This window comes from Varroa jacobsoni, unplaced genomic scaffold, assembly GCF_002532875.2.
Source record: "Varroa jacobsoni isolate VJ856 unplaced genomic scaffold, vjacob_1.0 contig00117, whole genome shotgun sequence".
Lineage (NCBI taxonomy): Eukaryota > Metazoa > Arthropoda > Arachnida > Mesostigmata > Varroidae > Varroa > Varroa jacobsoni.
In genome coordinates, this window is record NW_019214410.1 from 42437 (window position 1) to 62386 (window position 19950).

Below are 19950 nucleotides of genomic sequence, written 5' to 3' on the forward strand. Positions count from 1 at the left end.
AACTCTTTGTCAGTTAGTTTCTTTATCTATCAGCTGGTCGGGTCCCCTAAAATATGCCTATATGGAACAGATTTTTGATCCGTTTTTGCGGGTTAGCAGAGCTTCGTCCTGGAATATCTTATGCTTTCTACGTTAGCAATTAATAAAATCGTTTTTAGAGGCGGTAATTTATTGCTCATTATGGGCAAAATCGGACGATTTGATGAAGATCACGTTGAATAGTTCTGCAATGGTTATATCAGAATATTCTTCAACGTTTATAAAATGGGAAAGATTTATTCTCATGTTTGTGAAACGAAATCCTGTGAAGTATGTCGACGTGAACGCTGAAAGGCGAACACATTGCAGTCACTGAAAACACGACAGGTTCCAACAGAAAAACAACGTCTGTAGAGAGTAACGGTATGATAGTAACCAGAAGGTTTTCACCTGGAAAAGAGTAGCTCAAGCCACGTTTCAACGACGGACGAATACCGCAAGCAAAGCTAACAGTTAGTTTTACATAGATGGGCGGAACAGCATTCGTTGGATTTATTGGCTACTTTAGAAACGACGCGACTCATCTATCTACATATGCAAACGGGATTACCGCACCGAAAGGACCAGCACAGAAAAATCGGTCCAAATTTGCGCTTGGAACGTTTCAGAAACACAGAAGTGGTAAATGGAGCTTGTTGTATAGTAACTAAACTATGATTAAAGTTGGATCAGACTGATATGACAGTTGCGCAAAGCTTAAGGGGACGATGAAGTCTCAGGATAATTGAAACTGGAAAAGCGTAAGCCTCTAATTGAGATATAGCTTATTTTAGTTTAGGTACGGCACAAATGAAATTCATTTAAGCGAATAAAGTAATGGCTGCCGCAAGAAGAGAAGATCGCTGGCAAAATTATATGAGGCAACATATTGGGTGGAATGATGCAACGGCTACGTGCAAATCTGCTACTGCGTATCCGAATTGCGTTTATGACATATATATATGTTTATAACACGTATAAGCAAGATTATGTCGGCCAAATATATCAGTTCAATCTATCAACGGAAAAGTGATCGTTACTATAAGGGGCAATAATGTTTGCAGTTACAATTACTAATATAATTATTAATTTTGTTGTTATTTACGTACGAGGAGGAGAAGGGGAAACCCATTAAGGGAAATAAACTCATTACCAGAAAGGCATGTTTTTGTATTGTTTATGGCATGAACTTTACTTGAATGAGCAATTTGAGCAACTTGTTATTAATGCACACAAAAATTTGACCTTGTTATTGCAAAATGTATAAGATAAGCATTGTTAAAACGTTACTCGAGATGGCACACTCTACAGTTAAATGACATCTTTTTATGGAGCACTCTCTGTCTGTTAACTTGTTCAGAGATAGTATCATTGTGATCTCTTTACCACTTATTATACTTTCGAAATATCGTAAACGTATCAATCTGCCTCCCTTGGCATGATAAAGCCAAATTTTACTCTAAACCTTATACACCTGCAGGTCTTATTCGTTTAAGGACAAAATTCTGCGCATTTTTTGATTCGGGAACCCTCGCCAGTGCATGGTATCTTTATAGAAGTATAATGAAAAATTTGATCTCCCATAGGCCTTTATTGCTATCTAAGCGTTTCGTGTGAATGTTGCAATACGCAGTGTAACCTGTAAATCGCAACCCGTCATCGTACCACAGCGTGTAATTCCTCGCAAACCCACTCGATTTGATGCCCCACATAAATTAGGAGAAGAGTAGACGCTATTAATTTTTGAACATGCATGTATACATTGAAATGTACTTGAGCATGATAAGAGAAAATGGCTTTTTTCGAATAGAAAAAAGAAGTAAATGATCAGGCCAGTAATGCATATCGGGATTTTTCACTCGCGGGCTATTTGCTAACTGGTCACGTTGCGAAAAATCGTTACCTAGGAAGATTTCTTTCTGTCATTTCGGCGATCTAGAATACGCGAACAGAAGTAGTATGCAACCAGGAACGGTCTGCCACTTACTGAACGATTATGACGAAATTTAGCCGTTATTGATCTGGGTCGTCACACACCAACCCGCGTCTAAAGCACTGTCTCATACTACTTGTCGTTTGTTCGTCGTTACTTTCTCTCAGTGTGAAAAATTAACTATAGATGTGTTTACAAGGTACGAATAAACAACCCATCGCTTCGGGTATGTAAATAATTACCTTGTTTGGTATAAACCGTCATGGACCGACGGAGACAGTTTACAAACACTGCAACGTAATTGAACAATAATTACAGATGATGGCCAGTGAAACTCACATTTATTATAACGTGTTGCCTTCGCCAACTATCTCGGGTTTTTATCATTCGCGTGCTACGCATGTTTACTGCTGTAAGCCAACGGGTCCTATTAATAAATACTTTAATACAAATGCTTGCTAATAACAGTCTAGAGTACGATTAGCAAATACTGTCAATTCAAAGCTTGTCTACAGCGAATACGGTAAATCCAACCAGCTCGTTCGGGCTAAACCGCACGTTGGTTGGGCTGTAGCCTGTACCTGTTAAGACCTGTCAGTATGCGTGATTTCCCTGCAAGCTCTTTCTCTTCCCAAGCTCTAGTCCCAATTGTGTAGCCTGATTTCAGGTAGTGAAGTGATCTTCCTTAACGAAAAAAGCACATCTGCTGCCATTGAAGCTGGTGTGTTTAGAAGGTTTCTCGCAAGCTGCCAGCTTCGTAAAACTACGAAGTACAGCCACGGTACAAGATAGCTTGATTATCGGTTATCATGGCGGACATCAGGGCAGTTTCTGTAAAGGACAATGACCAGGTTATGGAGGCTTCTAAGGAAGAGGTTAGCCAGATCACGGCGAATATAGGTACGGACGGTAGTAAACGAATTTGCGTTGGTTATAAAAGATGAGGTAAAAACATAAATTCCGATCTTATGCATCATTATGACCCTTCTACGAATAAAGGTTAGTTGTCGTGTGTAAACATTCATAGACCTACGTGAAACCTGCCAAAGAAGTCGATGTACGCTGCACCCAATGTGTTACGCTCAGCTATTTCGATATGCTGACATGGAAAAATTGATTCGTCTTCAATTGCATTAACTTCGTGATCTTCGAAAACGACCTCAAAAGTGTTAGTTGAGCAGGGTCGTTATTAACATGAAATGCATCACCACGTTTGAGGAGTCCGGAGTACAGGATTGAAAATTCTGTTACATAACGATGTTACCGCCGCATTTTAAATGGTGCGTTCGAATTGTGACTTAAATGTATAAGAATATATTTGGTCATCCTGGTAGTAAAACAAGGATGAATCTATAGCGCTAAATTTGGGTTCGTATATACATTTTTTGCAAGTTTCGTCAGCCTAAGGAAAGTAATGAACCGCGTCGCCTAATATCGCAAGTTGCTTAAAACCTGTCGAAGATCCACAGATTAGAACAAATAAAATCGATATCTCTACGACAAAACAACCAATGACTGCAGCATTCAGTGAAATAAAGGGGTAATAGTAAATAAATCATGGGATAATAGTAAATAAAGGAAAGGTACGCAAATATGAAACCGAATACTTACAATAGTAGAGACAGATTCAGCAAAATTATTATACAATAATGGTCTAAAAGCTTGGACCGAAATCTGCGACTTTTCTCGTCGATACCTAGCTGGTAACAATGGCTGTTTTCGTTAAGAGTACCCAGCATCGACATACTATGTAATAGTGTAAGATTGATTCTAGCTGAACAATGTTTGCCTGCTGATACACTCTAGTTCGCTTTTTGAAAAGCGCAGGCGGCTTGATTGAAGATCATCTCCGGGAAGTTAGTATACTACATCGATAGGAGGAAGGCCAAATTTTAGGTTTGCTGAGTTCTAGAGATCGCACTGTTCAAGCTTCGGCTGCAGCTGGATACCACGGTAGATTGTGGCGGTTCGATAACACTCCGCCATTGTATCGGCAAGCGTTAACCTGTAGTAATCGTATATATCACAAATCCAGTCACCTGTCTCATCTCGAGTATCTCTTATCGAACTGCCTGCTATGTCGTGTCCTTAAGGCAACCATCGAATATTTCTTCGAAAAAATGCACGCGTACACATACTATTAAGACAAACCCGGCGTTGATTGAGATATACCCGCCTGAAGTAAAGGGTCTGGCGTGGGGCATTTGATTGCAACTATATTGCCCATGCGTAAAGGTTTATATTCTGCATGACTACTCAACGAAGCCAATGCTGAATCTAGAAATCAGTCTAGAAAATAATGAATCATGCACTAGTTTGTGTGCTCTAAACATTTGTCATCTGACCTTCTTTGTTCCTGTTATTCATGTTGTTATTATTATATATTGTACGACATTAACATATATTTTTCAGGTTACTCTCATCATCATTCGATATATATATATATATACAGTAGTATAGATTCAACGTTTTTTTAGTTCGATACTAAGCATGTATGTAAGGTTTGGGTAAGTTCAACATTTTCCAAAATCGGGTGATCTGTTTCTGTATCATCGTCTGGTAAAAGAAAGAGTACTTTTTTGCGTCGAGGGTCCAGTTAAATTGATCATGAACGTTGTCCACTTGCGTTTTACCAAGATGAACACTTTATTGGAATTCAGAACGACATGTATATATAAAAGAAGCACTTGAGCCATCCATAGGAACTACGAAGAGCTCGCAAGCGTACTGATAATAATACGCGTCGCGCGAAGTACGACGCCTTGTATTTGGCGAGTAATTTTAAATGATCAAAGTAAGCTTGCGCATTGGTTTGTGACCTTTTAAAACGAGCTTCGTTATCGGCACCTCACATCGGAGATCTTCCACAAAAACTTGCAGTACGAGCATTGAGAAAGGGGACTGTTTGACAGGAGAATAGATTGCATAGCCTTTTTTCTACCAAATGTTTTTTATTTGTTGCCACTTTAACTTTTCCGTTTAGAGGTTCAAAACTTACCTGAGTTGATTATGTCAGCCGGTGAATCTGCCATTCCTTTGAGCATCGGTGAGAATTATCTGCAAAATTTCGTAAAAGACCCGGAATCTTCAGTGTCCGGAGTGCTGAGTCTTAGATGAAAGCTTCGAGTATTAACATTCGCTTAAACGATGGGTAATTGTTACCAGGATATTTCGACAATGCTCTCCTTTACACAAGGAATAAACATGTACAGCTAGTCTTGTACCTTAATAATAGTATGATAAGCGCAGATTAACAAAAAGCGTAAACATTAGACACCTAAGCGTATTCAACCAAATCATTTTTCGTATATATATATATATATAAAGTAACAAAATTAAAATTCATTGTTGTCATTTTTTAGAAATAGCATAAAATCATGTCGGAAAGAAAAATGGTTTTATAGTTATGTCTAGTAGTGTAGATGGCTGTAGCAGGGCACATACCAGGTTACACTTGAAGCTGCTGTATCTATACGTATCGATACGGTTTTTCTTCCACATGGCAATCGGTTTTACGTGCTCACTGTGTAGTATGTCTGGCTTATACACAGAATACAGATACCTAAAAAGCGCCCTTTATTTCTCCATGATGTTACCTGTTATGAAAACACGCTTCATCTACTTTATTAATACATCTTAGAATCTTCTGCGTTGCTTTTTTTCAAGTTAGTTTGCTTGTAGGATTTGAACCAGCTGTTCCGCGATACGTATTTTTGCACCATCGTCTCTCTAAGCCGCGGCTGCTGTACGTGTTTGTTTTACTTGTTAGCAATAGCAGCCGTCGTACGCTGCAGTATACGATCCATTTGCGATTTTAGCATGTTAATGATATTTTTTTCCATAAATATTAATGTTGTAAATTCAAATGCGCATCTGTAGCGTGTATGCACGTGGGTTATTCTAGAAATTGATTTTGCATATAGCCACGGAGGGCTTTGATCTGAGTGATGCTATTATTTTTTGGAAATTTCCAGTCGACCAGTATCTGCCGAGAGTCCTTCTTACAGTCAGGCAGCACGTTGACCCCACGGCGAATGAGGCGAAAACGCACGGAGTATAAACAAAACGATACTATCAAGACGAAAAGTCCACAACGAGATGCAGAATCCCCGATCCGTGTTAAGCCGTTTTTTCATCTTCTGTGACCGATAAGGCCCGCTGCGGTGAGAAGTATTGTTGTGTACGAAAAAAAGCGTCGAAGACAGATTGCGAAGCATATTGACTATTAAAAGAGATAGGCATGCCTCAAATAGGCAACGTTCACTGGAAGCATGAACGTATGACTTCAATGCTGCTCTCCCGTACAAATCTAAACTAGAATTCGATGTCATGCAACAAGAAAGTAATATTAATATTCGTTCTATGTATCGTATTTATGTATATGGTCTATTCTTGTTAAATTATAAAGTCTAAAAGTTGCTTTTATGCTGTGATTAAGTGTGTAGTAGCCAAAGCAGTATCTGTTACATAAATTCGGATTCAAACTTTGAGTGAAAAATATGGTGTTGAATCACGGCAGAGGCTCACTGTCGATATGCAAACCAACCGAGAGTACCGATATGCTTTAGAGCAAGAGTAAAATGTCTACGACATGTCTCTAAAGTTGTGCCACTGGTACAGAATTTTTCCCCTGATCAAGAAATCGCTGTTGTGTCGTCAACCGATAACATCCTCCAAGGCTAGCTGCCACATCGAGTTCTCGGGGCAACCCCGGCTCAGCAGGTACGCAACTAGCAGGGGGAAAGGGCAAAGCAACTTGAGACAACAAACCCCGTATAAAAACGTGGAAGGTACTGAAAACTAGCTAGAGTCAATCGGATTCTGGGATACTCGCTTCAGCGTCGAGTCAGGATGGCCTTCCGCTTCGCGTGCATTGCAGCCTTAGCTGTTGCCAGTGCCAATGCTGGCATCATCAGCAATGTTCACTACGGCGGTGCCCAACACGCCTACAGCGCTGTCGGCCCCATTGTGGCCTATTCAGCACCGAGTTTTGTGAAGACCGTCCAGACTGCTCCGGCATTAGCAGCCACTTATGGCGCAGTCCCTGTTGCCACCGCCCACACGGTGCAACCTGTTCCGTCAATCGTGAAGTCTGTGTCCGTGGCCTCTACGCCCACTGTTGTTAAGACTGTCGCCTCTGCTCCAGCTCTTCTTAAGACTGTGTCAGTCTCTGCCGCCCCTGTTGTAGCCACTGCCCCTGCTGTTCCTACGCTAGCTGTGGCAGCCCCTATCGTCTCGTACGCCGCCCCTGTGCCTACCGGCAAGACCCACACTGTCACCACTCAGGCCGGCCGTTCGCACATCCACGTCGAGGAGTACCAGCAGGGCCCCCTGGTTGTCCGTGTCCATGAGCAGCCAGCTCCAGCCCCAGAAGTCGTCCGTGTGGCTGCTCCATCAGACCCACAGTCGCTGATTCGCGTCATCAATAGGGCTGCCCCCGCACCCACCGTTGACCGTGTGGTTCATCGCAGTCACGACGCCAACGTCGTTGACATTGCTAAGCCTGCCCCGCCTCCCGCTCGCATCGTGCAAGTCGTTCGCCAACAAGGACCTGCCCCACGAGTCGAATTCATCAACGAAGAGGGCCATGACTCCGTCCATCATCTTGAAGCTCAGGAGCCCGCTATTGCCTACGCAGCCCCTGCTGCCGCCGTTGTCAAAACCGTCCACGCTGCTCCCGCGGTGGCCACCACCTACGAAGCCCCTGCCGTTGCCACGACTTATTCTACTCCCGCAGCCGCCGTCAAGACCGTCCATGCTGCCCCTGCCCCTGCCGTGGCCACGACCTACCACCACGTACCCGCTATCTCGTACGCGGCTGCCCCTGCTGTATCCGTCCACAAAACGTTCGGTGCTACCCCCGCTGTTGCCACCACCTATTCCACCAGCACCTACGGAGGCCCCGTTGTGTCGACCATTGGCGGCTTCTCCCAGAGCTACGGCAACACTGTCGTCCTTGACGCCAACAAGAAGGCTAAGTCTGCTTAATTTGAGATGTCATTGGAATTCATTTCGTTAAAATTACGTGATATAGAGATTTCAAATATAGCTTCGATGTTTAACTAGGATATGTAAATAGAATAACATGCCCGTAAGGGCTTAACAGCAATAGTATAAAGTCGGATATGGGAGACGTATTGCCAAAGGCAAGCATTTCTGCGGTAGTAACATCAATATAAACTGCATCCAATTAAATGCGCCTGTATCTTCATTTAGCAAATTTAAGCTAGTTTTATTCATGCATCGTCTTTTGTTATACTTTCTACAATTGAATTTGTTAAGCATCTCGAACGCGTTTGCCTGGTCAAACTTATATAACGATGACAACTTAACTAGCGCTGCGCGGAAGGACGCTTGCAAATATATAAACATGTTTATTGGCTTATTTTTGGTAGGCAACACTGACGCTTTCAGTTAAACCAGCAATCGTTGGGTTAACGTGCTCGAAGCTGGATTGTGTATAAAATTTATAACAACCGATAACTAGCAGAACAATGGCCATGGAAGTCGGAATCTAAAAAAACTATAACAAATGACCTGACCCAGAATGCCTAGCCTAGAAATGCATCGAACTTACAGAGGGTAGAAGGGTAATGTAATAACATCAAAAGCTTTTGCTCTGACTATAACTGCTCGACTAATTAAATCCGTCTCGAGGAGAAAAAATGAACAAGAAATTACCTATGTGGAAAGCATATACGGATATAGGATAGGTAAATTTTCCCCCATCAGCTGGGTGTTTTATGCTATTCATTAATCGAGATAATTCCTTCGGAATTTTCGCAGTTGTGCCATGACAGTTAACGGCATACGTATATTTTTTTCCGCCCGTGATTGTTTTTTGTTATGCTCCTGAAAGTAATTCGTTCTAGCAACGTCTATAACATAACAGGCGATATGTATCGTATAATGTAGCGATAATGTCGTACTCAGAATTGGCTGTAATCGTTATCGTCATACCCGGACAGTCGCAGGTGACGACATTAAAAGTTAGTAAAGAAAAGTAAAAGATATTGAAGGGACTGTATTTTACCCGACGTTTCACTAACGATTATTGTTATGACTGAGAAAAAATTAGCCTGCCTGGACGTATTTCGCATAGAATTCAGTTCTGATCTGTTTGTTCTACGAAAATTACGATCGCTTACATGCAATTGGGCAATCATCACACGTTTAACTTACGACGTTAGCTATAATTGGCAGTGAATCAAATCTGTCGAGTCGAAGTTCACAGATCCATGAACATTTGGCTAGAAGGACTCTTACTACCATTCCGAAACCGGCCCTAATTTCAATTCCTTTGCTATTATCTTTAATAATTATCGAATGTCATCTCGATTTGTCTTCGATCGCGTGATGGTTTCTATCCATCAAATTGCGGGTGTCATTAAAAATGACGTATCGTACACGATCGTATGCATTTCAAAGGGTGCAGAATTTCAAGTTAGCGATGCTGGCTTGTCCTGATGCCTTATTTTTATTTTTCAAACACATAAAAATCAAATGAATACAACACGCAGATTTTTACAACCAGCCGTGCAGTCAGGTGGACGGTATGGTGCACATGTTTTGAACAAATGCACAGTAGTTCAGCTTGACGAGTTTTCACGGGCCAACGTCGAGTCGCAGATATAGAACGCCTCTGTCTGCCATTTTACCATGTTTGTCTGAATCTTTTTGACACCCCGAGCGCTCAATTCTGGGGTCGATCATTGCTATCGTCTGCTGAACCGATTGCGTCACCCATGTTCTGGCACAAACAAAATTACTGCGGGCGTTCGTTACTCAAGTCGCGCGTGTTCTCTCATTGGCTTGATGCGGCGTCCTGCTTCCGACAAATGGCAAGCCCTACGTCGGCTTTAGATATGTCCGCACGAGCGTTTTAGCTCTGGGTCTACTGTTTCCAGCAGCGAAGTAAGCAACTGCAGTAGTTCGTACAACGAAGACGGGGATCGGTACCACAAAACTCTTGTTGGCCTGAATGGCCCAATTCGACTCGCCGCACCCTTTTAATGGCCAGAAGAGCTCCATAGCAGCAGAAGCATCAGACGGCAAAAATTGTGTACTCATCGCACAACTACCGCATATCGAAACAGCCCTGCTATAAGAGACGTGCCGCTTGCCAAGAGCGATTCAGTTGGTCTTCATTCGTGAGTTTGCTCGGTAGAATCACAGCCGTGAGACGATACTGTTAGAAAATCAAGCGCTCAGCATCAGTGGGTAGGTCGCGGGAACTTTCTGTGCGCGACGTCGCCCAGTGAGCTTAAGTGAAACCGTGTAACACCTTTCGGACATTCGACGGAGCCTAGTTAGACAAAACCAGCCAATATGGCTTCGACGATACAGAGCCTGCTACTATGCACAATAGGCATTTGTGCGATGTTGGCGTCCTCGGCACAAGCGCAAAGAAGCCCACTCCGCCGGTTTGGATACCCAAACGACAATTTTGTTGACCACGAATGCGCCCCAGTGGGTCGTTGCCCACGACCCTGCAGACTTGGAAAAGAAATTACTGGATGCGCTCTTTGCGTTTGCCGTGAGTTCAACTTGCTTTATTTAATTTACAAATAGCGAAGGTATCCGCGAATTATGGATAGCTGCCGATTTTAATTTCGTTCAGTGTCATCCCAACGCCCGAACCAGGTTCATTCAGGCCAACGAACATACACAATAATACGTCAGGCGCTTGATAGTGTACATTTCTATTTTGGACCTTAACGGCAGGATGTGTAAAATAGTACCAACTATAATTTGGTCTCTACTAATAGGCGTCCTACTTAAGGCCTGTAGAAAGGAAACAGTTGCCGTTTTTGTCACAATACGCTAATACATAATTGTTGCTTCCTGTTTACCTTTCAGCTCCCGCCTGCAAACCATGCTTCAGCAACTGCTATTTTCCGTCGAGGCCTGACGAGTGCCCCCAATGTGCCTACGATTTCTACTGCGAGTTGGGACACGATTCGATCTATCCGGAAATAAGCTTTGCACCTGGACTCGGACTGGGCCGGTAAAGTTACTATCTCGCAAAAGAAGCGAGACTAGGTGCCAACTAGTCCGTAATTCTTGGAAAACTTCTTCTCAAACAAGGTCTATTGTTGCTAAAGCGTGACTGCGAAAACGAAATTCCACAATTAAATGTGATGAAAATGTACATATACTACAACCATGGTGATAGTAGAGGACGCGTTGACTCATCGACGAAGTAAAGGATATTTATTATATTTGGTAAATAAAATTGACATTTTGTGTTGGATATGTGTATTGGTTTACAATGTTATTGTATTATGTTTTAGAAACGAAACTAGTAGATGTGGGATTATCATTTAACGCACTGTGTGAACGAAAAACCAGCTAGGCGTTCTTTGTCAAACAGTATAGTCTACGCCAAGTTCGATATAGAACATCGGTAATTACCCAGTTGCGATTCGTCTCAAACAATCAGAGTGCCACATGCCGCAAGCATACCTCGTACTTACAGGGATTTAAGACCTCGAATTGTTTAAGGCGCAATTAAAAATTGAATTACTCTTGAAGCTTAAATTTTTTTGTTCTGACATGCTTGCGTATCAATCCGTATAATTTTGAAGCAAGCCTTACCTTTTTTGATAGTTTGTAAATATTGATTCACGGCATATATACCACCACTAGAAAAGGATACTTATTTTCGAATTGATCCATACTTAATATATATATATATATATATATAATGTTCCAAAAATTCCGAAAAATTACTAGAAGTGAAAACAAAGTTATAAGAAGTAAGCCATTAAGGCGTCCTTATCTAACTATTTTTTCAATGATGGCTAGTATCTAAAATTACAAAAGTTTCGATACAGATAAATAAAAACACAATTTATTTTTCATTAAATTGATTTTATTTTGCTTTTTTGAAATTAATGATTAGTTATTATAACTCCACACTTGCACAAACGGTCCGAACGCATTTAAGCTGAGATTGCTTTGACTATATGACTCAACATTACATTTTATTGTCTAAAGGGAACAAGCCAATAGGGAGAACATAAGCAACTGAAGTAGCCTTATGCTGGCTCGACAATTGGTTTGATAACCCTAACCATTCAAATGTACTGCAATGGGTAATTAAAATAGTAAACATCGTTTTACGTAAAATTTTTTGTTTTTCCTTAATTAATTTAGAAAGCCAGAACTAAATAAATTCTGCAACTGTCGCTTCTGTAGTAGCGGCATAACTTTTCGCAAAAAGCTTTTACTGTATAGCCGTCAGTGACATATATTTTAATTTTATCTAGTGCGAAGTGGCTTGCTTATATTACAGCTCATTTGATTCCGCAGTTAAAAGCAATCCTCTTTTAGACTTTCGTATTTCGGTCGTTTTCCGATACGATAAACGGAAATCCCAGCGGGTACAGCTTCGAGTACGCCCGAAGAGACATTGTAACCAGGATCACATGTTGGATATTTCGGCCTTGCCCGTCTAACGCTCCTGATTAAGCTTTGTATTTCGAACAGCGGTAGATAAACTTTAATTACGTGCGGGAAGTTGATGAATAGTTTGTCCAAGTGCGAAACTTTACTAGGTACCTGTCGATGCGACTTAGAGTCTATCAGACTGAACTTCACCATAAAAGTAAATGAAGAACTAAGGTTTATCAGTACAATGTTGAAGTGCTCACCTACGTCTGATTTCCGTCGCAGCTTTCTATACGTCGCATAAACGCGCAATCGTCTCTGAATAGGCAATTCACTGGCAACCTTGACACTAAGTTTTCTGCCATTACACAGAACCCTCTTCAGGTACGGGTACTTCTCTGAAATGGCAGCAATACGGAAGGATTGCCGTACACTGTTGTCGTCGTCGTCGTCGTCCTTATTCTGAGACGCTTCATTAACAAGATAATCCTTAGAGTGAACAAAATTAAAGGTTTGCATATAACGTTCGCCCATATGATCTCTGTATTCAGGGCACATCAGTGGCTCACCAGTGATATCAATTGAAATATTGATTAGGCGCACGGGAAAATTTAGTTCACCTCGGCTCGATTCGGCTACATTATCCCAGTCCAAAATACAGGCCAGTGCGATGTAAGCCGCAAGCGCTGACAAACTCCGCAGGAGACCTCTTGATATCGGTCTAAGGACGCGCTCGGCCCTTGCTTCTCGCTCTTCAATTTCTTCGAATGTGGTTGGCGGACAAAAGAAGTTCGACAGGATAGCTCGCACTTTAAGACACATCTTGAGTTTCGACCTTCGCCAGCTAATAGACTTTTGTAATCTAGTAGCTTATATAAAAGTGCTTTTCGCATTCTGTTGCCATTGAATTCATTGTGTTAGTTGCGTTTTAAGCGACCTAACACTTCGTTGCTCTTTTTCTTCAGATCGTTAATTGAACAGTGCATTTAATTTCTACGAGGTATACACAATGACATTACGTCTGTTCGTTTCGGCTCGATCCAAACATACGAAAAGCCACTTATTTTAGTACTCGTTTGATTACAATAAGGATGGTTAAGCATTATAGAAGTATGCCTAAAGGTGTGCAGTTTAGCATACACCATTGTCTATGACAAGGAATATATTAAGACGAGAGGGTCGTTGTCGGTCTCTTTTCACTGAGTAGTTACCTGCAGAGCAATAATAAAAGGATTATAAAAGATTTCTACACTACAAACCTCATCTGCGCCATCTTGAACGCTGTTTACCTTATTTGCACGTACACATATTTTGCCAGCGTAAGTTTGTATTTTTAGCCGGTACAACACGATACGTAATGGTGTGAAGTTACTCATAACATTGGCCAATGTCACTTGACTACATTTTCTGTTGATTTGTGCCAATAGTTTGTTATAATTTATACACTCATTGTGTCAGGCACATGTACTAAATATGTCTAACAATGATGAAGATAATTAATTTAGCGTAAAACAATCATCATTTGTAAACATTCACTTGATCACCTCGTTCAATAGCGATTCTCGGATACGAAACCACTAAAGATACAGAAGATACTTGGAAGGTAAGATTGTAGCTTGTGCTTTGTATCAATTTGTCGATTCGAAAAAAGTAAAACGAAAAACCTATTTATTGGACCAAACAAACCTTTCATCGGGTTGTTTGTGAAAAACGTCCTGGTGTTACGTGCCTATACTTATATTCTGAAAATTACTTTTATTTGGCTGCAGTTATTTCAATGAAGCCTCCACTTAATGCCAGCTAACGTGTTAATTATATAACAAAATTATAGAAGCTCAGGGCTTTGCAATATTAAATATAAAGTATTGCAAATATTTCGTTATAATGAATGCTATTTTCAATAAATCAAATGCCATCAGCAGAGAGCATGTTCTGTTCATTGCAAGTAGTCACAAGAACTACATCGGGCTGCTATGCAGATCACTTAAGCTTTTATGTTTCTACTGGGATATCACCGAGTTGTGAAAATTTCGATCCATAAATTCAAGCATAGGATTCGTTAAATGTCGAAGGGTTACCTTTATTTACTACCGTGAAACCGGAACGCTGGGGATCCACCACACCAGTGTGTCTTTGTCATAAGGCAATACCACATTTAGGATTCTCTAAAAAAATTGAAGACTGCTTTAAAATTGCAATAATGAACCAAATGTCATTTTTGGCTACAACAACTATCACCAGACACCTAATGATAAAAAGGCCCATTTCTTTTCCTTCCTTAAACTCCGATATAAATGCTTTCAACAGTAGCGCCAAGCACAAGCCACTACAACAGCGCCGAGAGGGAACAAGACGACGCAATTTGCATTAAAATCCGACTGTTTAATGTAGATTCTTTAGCGTTCTGGATTTGTCACTCATGTAAGTTTGCTTCTTGTCCGCTATAAACAAAGACCATATACTTAATACCGTTTCTAGATGCTATTGTTGCTTTATGCTAAAATAAAATGTCCAGGTCCAGTATTTCTAAAAAACGAATGTCAAATTCATAAAGTGTATAAATGACCGATATATGGCTCTTTTTGCGAAATGCGCACATAATATCCGTTACGATTAGGGGTGCAATTCGGAGTACCTATTAAATTCTAATTTACGCTAAAGTAGGTGTGCTTCCAGTGAAACATAGTTCGTTCCGCTAACCTTAGCTACATGAGGTAAAACGCCTATGTATGTATGTTAAAAGAGTAATAATAAGCGACTACAACGTTTAACTATAATCTAGTCAACCTATTTCAGTCAACTCTCTCATTTATGCGTCTTCACGGGCAAGTTTGTTGCTGATCCTCACCGACAACGTATTGCAACGTGAGCTCGAAAAGAAGTCAAATTCTGTCTCGGTAATATTCGTCCGCTATGTTGCTTCAGCACTAATAATAGTTGAAGACATATAAGATAGCAGAACCGAAACTGGAGAAAAAAACTTAAACAAGACCATCTTGCCGAAGTGTTCGATGCACCAATACCAAGATGAACCTTTGCGTCGTTATGCTACTTCTGCTAATTGTTTTTGTTATCGGCGTCTTAATTGGTCGTTTCACAACAGACCCATTAGGCTTTATATGGACACTTGTCATACGAGATATTGTGAGCGCTGTTTGGCTGAATGGACCACTAATAAACAGTACTAAACAATGGGTACAGGATACTTTTATCACCCTAGGCCTTGTAAATGGAAGCTAAATTTAATAGGTCATATCTTCTGATACTCCTCCTGAACCTGCGCTGATGAGTGAACGTAGTACTGATGAACCGCAAGCGTCCATAGAAGAAACCAAATTTTCCACTGCAGTTTTATGGGAAAAATAGCGTCTTTATTTGCAGATTCAAGTCGACGATGATGTGACAGTTATCTAAATAATAATAATAAATTCGAAAGCAACCAACTATTCATACGATGTAGTACAAAGTATCGCATCGTTGCAGTACAATTATTCAATAAAGGAGCAAATGTTAACCCCCCTTCTAGTAGTTGGCTTCTTCTATGCTTGTCTTCAGATTATCAAGAGTTCCGTCATGACTACTCCAAGTTTGGATAATGGTTGATTATTTCTCGCTCGTAGATTCTCCGGTATATGTACATATCAACATTTAGAAAAAACTGCAAAGTAAACTGTGGATTGTGGTAAAGACAAACCGTTATTTTAAACCATTTGTACGTGTTTTGTAACGGAGCGACGAAAAATTCGTAAGAACGACATAGACCAAATGGATAGTCTCCTAACATATTATGTCACGCGATCCCCGACAACGCGCACTTTTACTTGTTTGAAGGGTCATGTATCTTTCATTTGATATTTCCCGTTGAGTATCGGTGTCTATTGTCAGAACTCTTATTTATGCGGCACGTTATGATCTGGTAAAAAAAATATCAGCCACAGTGACGGAATGTCGTTTTAAATCGTTTCAAAACAATGGTAAACATTGATTTGCTTGAATATCGAATATATGCGCTACTATGACCATATTTGACAGTTTAAACATGCGCTTAATTGGCATCGTAGATACACCAAAGATAAAGTCCAAAGTCAGAGCAAATGTTGCTGCCCGCATATATATCTGATATAGTATTATTTGCGAAACAGTATTAATCGCAATAAGGTCCGAAGGAGATTTCTGTAAGGCAAAAGAGAGGATCTAAAAAAATGATGAAAAATAATTTTTCCATGATTCCTGGTCTTTAATAGTAAAGCACATTGGCTGTTCAGTCCGAAAAAAAAGCATTAGTAACTAATTAAATAGTCTAGTTTTTTTTCTAGATCTTTTGATGTGGAGTGTTTAGGTAAAACTTTAGCGAATCCATTCATATCAATTACAACTACAGTTAAAACGTTCTTCGCAAGTTTAACGACGGAATTTTTGAACGTGGTGGCTTCAGACCCGAATTAAGGCCCGCAGGTAGTTAAATTGAATATTACAAGGACGATTTTCTAGTTTTCGCCAAGAACATGCGTTGCCTGTATTTTATTTTGAATTTCCGCATTTACTCTCTAATGGCAATTTAGTACAGACAAGAAGAGATGTGCCTGTAGAAATTCTGCGTCGGCGTTGAGTAGGCTTCTTGTGGCAGTACAACGAAATATCCTTACGATAATAATTCTTTTTATATGTTATTTACATGTTCTTATCAGTTGCTTTAAAACTTTAGACCAATCGAATGACCGAAACAGACAACAATAACTGATGATGGAGCCGTCTTGACAATTTAGAAAACATCTAATACCAATCTACGTTGTATATTCTAATGGTTCTTTCAACATTATGTTTATAAAACACCCATTTGTCTAAGCTAAATTAGCATACGATCGGCATCATTAATGATCAAAGAGCAAAACTACTCAAACAATATTGCTTCGTCGCGTGAACTTAATAGTCTATTTTCAGATATTCATTCATTTAGACTCTCTCTCAACAAAGCGTGACTATTTGCTGAACTAATCGACACTTATTGTTGTTGTCATAACCAAAGCAACACGTACCATTTCTACTTCAGCTCTAAAGTGACTTCACAAGCAAAACGCGCGATCGCGAAACCGCAATAGAAGGACGTCCACCGATTTCTTTCTACACGTATCGTGTTTTTATTATCAAGATGTGAGTGAACGAGTTACCACGAAGCATTCAATTTGCGCTTCTACTATGTACGTTTTATGCGGTCTTCACACTTGGTCGTCCTATGGAGGATTTATTTAATAGGCTTTTTAATTTTATCTGGAACGCTGCGTTTCCAAGTTAACGCACAGCATCAACAGTTCGCTAAGAAACGCGATCTCAGCTTAAAACTGACGCTACAGTACCATAAATAATTATGGGATAATAGGGAAAAAGAAAATTCGTTTTTAAGGCCTGTATTTGTCCTGTGCGAGTAGCTAGGTTAATAAACGATGATTATCATAATGCATCACGATGACTTAACCAAAAAGTAGAGAAGTACAATATGATACATTTAAAAGCCTGTTTTTGGTTTTGCTGTAGCATCATAAATGGACCAAATATTTTTATAAGATTGTCCAGTTGGGTACGTTCAGAGTTGCTCTGTACGCGTCGAACAATTCGGTTGTCAGCCTTGGTTTCCATTCACTGATAAGGATTTTTTTAAATAAAACAAAGCAGCGTAGTGTGGTGCTCACATTTCATGAAAATGTACAAAAAGGACCGGCGCATAAATAAACGTTTCATTTAATAATCATGTTGTTGGGCCGATAACAACAATTCCGGGCTATGCAAACCGCTGCTATGAGGCTCTTCCGAACACAATATTTAGCTCCTCCGCATTTAAACCTGCAAATATCTGCTTTGAAAGAAAACACATGCTAATCATTAGTAGATTTTTTTCTTTCTCACTAAATTCTGTTTAACTATAACCGATTAGACTGCAAGCGATATACTAGCTCCACCAAATTACATAAATAAAACAATTTTCGCACGTTCAATTCTCCGTTAATACTTAAGCAACTTACAGTCTATCCGCTCGCGATAGGTCCCATGGTGTAATGGTTAGCACTCTGGACTCTGAATCCAGCGATCCGAGTTCAAATCTCGGTGGGACCTGGCGAACTTTTGTGTTTTTATTTTTCTTCTTAACGGTCTACTTACGATTTTCGCATTACACGTTTGTAGGTGATGACATCCTGTCTCATCACAGGAAAATTCTGGCCTTTTCACGGCACGTACAGGAAATAAAAGCCGGAGCATCAAGTTGTACTCTGACTGCCCAGCAAAGTTAGATACCTAAATCTTTAAAGCGCGGGTATGGTATTGGTGGGTTGTTTGTAAATAGAAAGTGTCGGAAAATAGTTCGAATAGATTGTCAATATGTCGGGACCAGTAACTACAGATACTGTTTTACCTTTAGGTAAGATGCTTTCGCCAATTTCCCTAGCTAGACATTTAATGAGAAAACTCTACAAGATCGTTTATAATAGCTTTAGTTATTTTGTTGTGAAATATTAACAAAAAATAGAAAACTGAACTTCCAGAATTAGACACGTGTATGTTTATAGCGTACCTGAATTCGGTATAAAGTTTATTTTCGAACTTCTCATTTTCTTTACTAGCACGCTCTTATGGGTTATGTTGAGTATTAATTATAAGCTCTGAATTACTGTTAATTCAGTATATGGTAACTCTGAACGGTAAAATATGAGCTCGGTCAAATTTTATTGCACCATTTTCGAAATAAAGATGTATGCAGTTCAATAATTAGCCCACAAACGATTTTCATCAAAAATATTAATTTTAAAACACATTTTAAGATCCTCCATGAATCATTGGAAGTAACATAGCGACTATTCCTCGCATTTTGATCATATCGTAGTTATGAATATACTTTGTGAAACTCAAATCTTTTTTCTTCTGCATCAGAACTCATCGACCAATGTATAGGCTCACGGATTCATATTATAATGAAGGATGATCGTGAACTCGTTGGTACGCTTAGGGGTTTTGATGATTACGTGAACATGGTTCTTGTTGACGTCACCGAATACGAAACGTCTTCAGATGGCCGAAGGGTCACCAAGCTCGACCAGATCATCTTAAATGGAAATAACATTACCATGGTAAGGCAAAATACTGCAACCTTTTTTTTTATCTCGTACTTCCTGTCAATTTTTAATGCGTCGTTCGTACTTTGTCTGTGTACCTATTTTACGAATTCTTAGATTCTGTCGCTCATAAGGCTATTGGAACCCAGCTTAGGTTAGCTCCAAGTTATGTCAGCTCAGCTGTCCAGTTATCAAGAATCTTAAAGAGAATTGGTCGATTAAGTCAACACATTTGAACTACCGTCTAGCACATACTATACACATATTCTTAGAATCCCTTTTTAAAACATCGCTGATTGGGAATCAGTATGCACGTTACGATATATTTCAGATGGTTCCTGGTGGAGAAATTCCGGATGCCTAACCCTTTGCTCACTTTTTGTATATGAAAGCTAATTTTTCGCATTCAATAAATTTACATTCTTTATATCTAAGCTTTACTTTGTTTTCACTTGCCTCAAATAAATTCTACGCGAAGATCAGATTATTCGAAATGTCGCTGAG

At 40.1% G+C, this 19950-nt stretch overlaps 4 protein-coding genes, 1 long non-coding RNA gene and 1 other non-coding gene across 7 annotated transcripts; 5 read left to right on the forward strand and 1 right to left on the reverse strand.

Annotated features, from left to right (window-relative positions):
- The first annotated feature begins 6744 nt into the window (after positions 1-6744).
- Positions 6745-8146, forward strand: LOC111270761 (uncharacterized). The gene has a single exon (XM_022851157.2). The coding sequence runs from the start codon at positions 6803-6805 to the stop codon at positions 7937-7939; it is 1137 nt and encodes a 378-aa protein (XP_022706892.1). The 5' UTR covers positions 6745-6802; the 3' UTR covers positions 7940-8146.
- An 88-nt stretch (positions 8147-8234) lies between these two features.
- On the forward strand, positions 8235-11204 carry LOC147752081 (uncharacterized). Its single transcript, XM_086972618.1, has 2 exons — positions 8235-10487; positions 10811-11204. Exons 1-2 carry the CDS (start codon positions 10280-10282, stop codon positions 10960-10962), a joined length of 360 nt encoding a protein of 119 aa, XP_086828744.1. The 5' UTR covers positions 8235-10279; the 3' UTR covers positions 10963-11204.
- Positions 11205-11803: 599 nt separating this feature from the next.
- LOC111270762 (uncharacterized) lies at positions 11804-18579 on the reverse strand. 2 transcript variants are annotated; one of them, XM_022851158.2, is made up of 2 exons: positions 18497-18579; positions 11804-13554 (listed from the first exon to the last, which is right to left on the reverse strand). In XM_022851158.2, exon 2 carries the CDS (start codon positions 13163-13165, stop codon positions 12266-12268), a length of 900 nt encoding a protein of 299 aa, XP_022706893.1. In that variant the 5' UTR covers positions 13166-13554; positions 18497-18579; the 3' UTR covers positions 11804-12265. The 2 variants fall into 2 exon arrangements, with proteins under 2 accessions (XP_022706893.1, XP_086828743.1); XM_086972617.1 differs by lacking the exon at positions 18497-18579 and adding an exon at positions 14422-14660.
- On the forward strand, positions 13563-16596 carry LOC147752082 (uncharacterized). Its single transcript, XR_015315073.1, has 3 exons — positions 13563-13946; positions 14651-14764; positions 15140-16596. It is a non-coding gene; the product is annotated as an uncharacterized LOC147752082 (long non-coding RNA).
- Positions 18380-18451, forward strand: TRNAQ-CUG (transfer RNA glutamine (anticodon CUG)). Its single transcript has one exon. It is a non-coding gene; the product is annotated as a tRNA-Gln (tRNA).
- A 60-nt stretch (positions 18580-18639) lies between the features above and the next one.
- LOC111270764 (U6 snRNA-associated Sm-like protein LSm5) lies at positions 18640-19880 on the forward strand. The gene is made up of 3 exons (XM_022851161.2): positions 18640-18755; positions 19265-19461; positions 19778-19880. The coding sequence occupies exons 1-3, from the start codon at positions 18716-18718 to the stop codon at positions 19808-19810; spliced, it is 270 nt and encodes an 89-aa protein (XP_022706896.1). The 5' UTR covers positions 18640-18715; the 3' UTR covers positions 19811-19880.
- The last annotated feature ends 70 nt before the right edge of the window (positions 19881-19950 follow it).

Bases quoted from the DNA above. Each gene is read 5' to 3' on its own strand.
- LOC111270761 (XM_022851157.2), top strand. From the start codon at position 6,803: ATGGCCTTCCGCTTCGCGTGCATTGCAGCCTTAGCTGTTGCCAGTGCC.
- LOC147752081 (XM_086972618.1), top strand. From the start codon at position 10,280: ATGGCTTCGACGATACAGAGCCTGCTACTATGCACAATAGGCATTTGT. The intron at 10,488-10,810 runs GTGAGTTCAACT...TTTACCTTTCAG, and splicing joins ATGCGCTCTTTGCGTTTGCC to CTCCCGCCTGCAAACCATGC.
- LOC111270762 (XM_022851158.2), bottom strand. From the start codon at position 13,165: ATGTGTCTTAAAGTGCGAGCTATCCTGTCGAACTTCTTTTGTCCGCCA.
- LOC111270764 (XM_022851161.2), top strand. From the start codon at position 18,716: ATGTCGGGACCAGTAACTACAGATACTGTTTTACCTTTAG. The intron at 18,756-19,264 runs GTAAGATGCTTT...CTTCTGCATCAG, and splicing joins AGATACTGTTTTACCTTTAG to AACTCATCGACCAATGTATA. The intron at 19,462-19,777 runs GTAAGGCAAAAT...GATATATTTCAG, and splicing joins ATGGAAATAACATTACCATG to ATGGTTCCTGGTGGAGAAAT.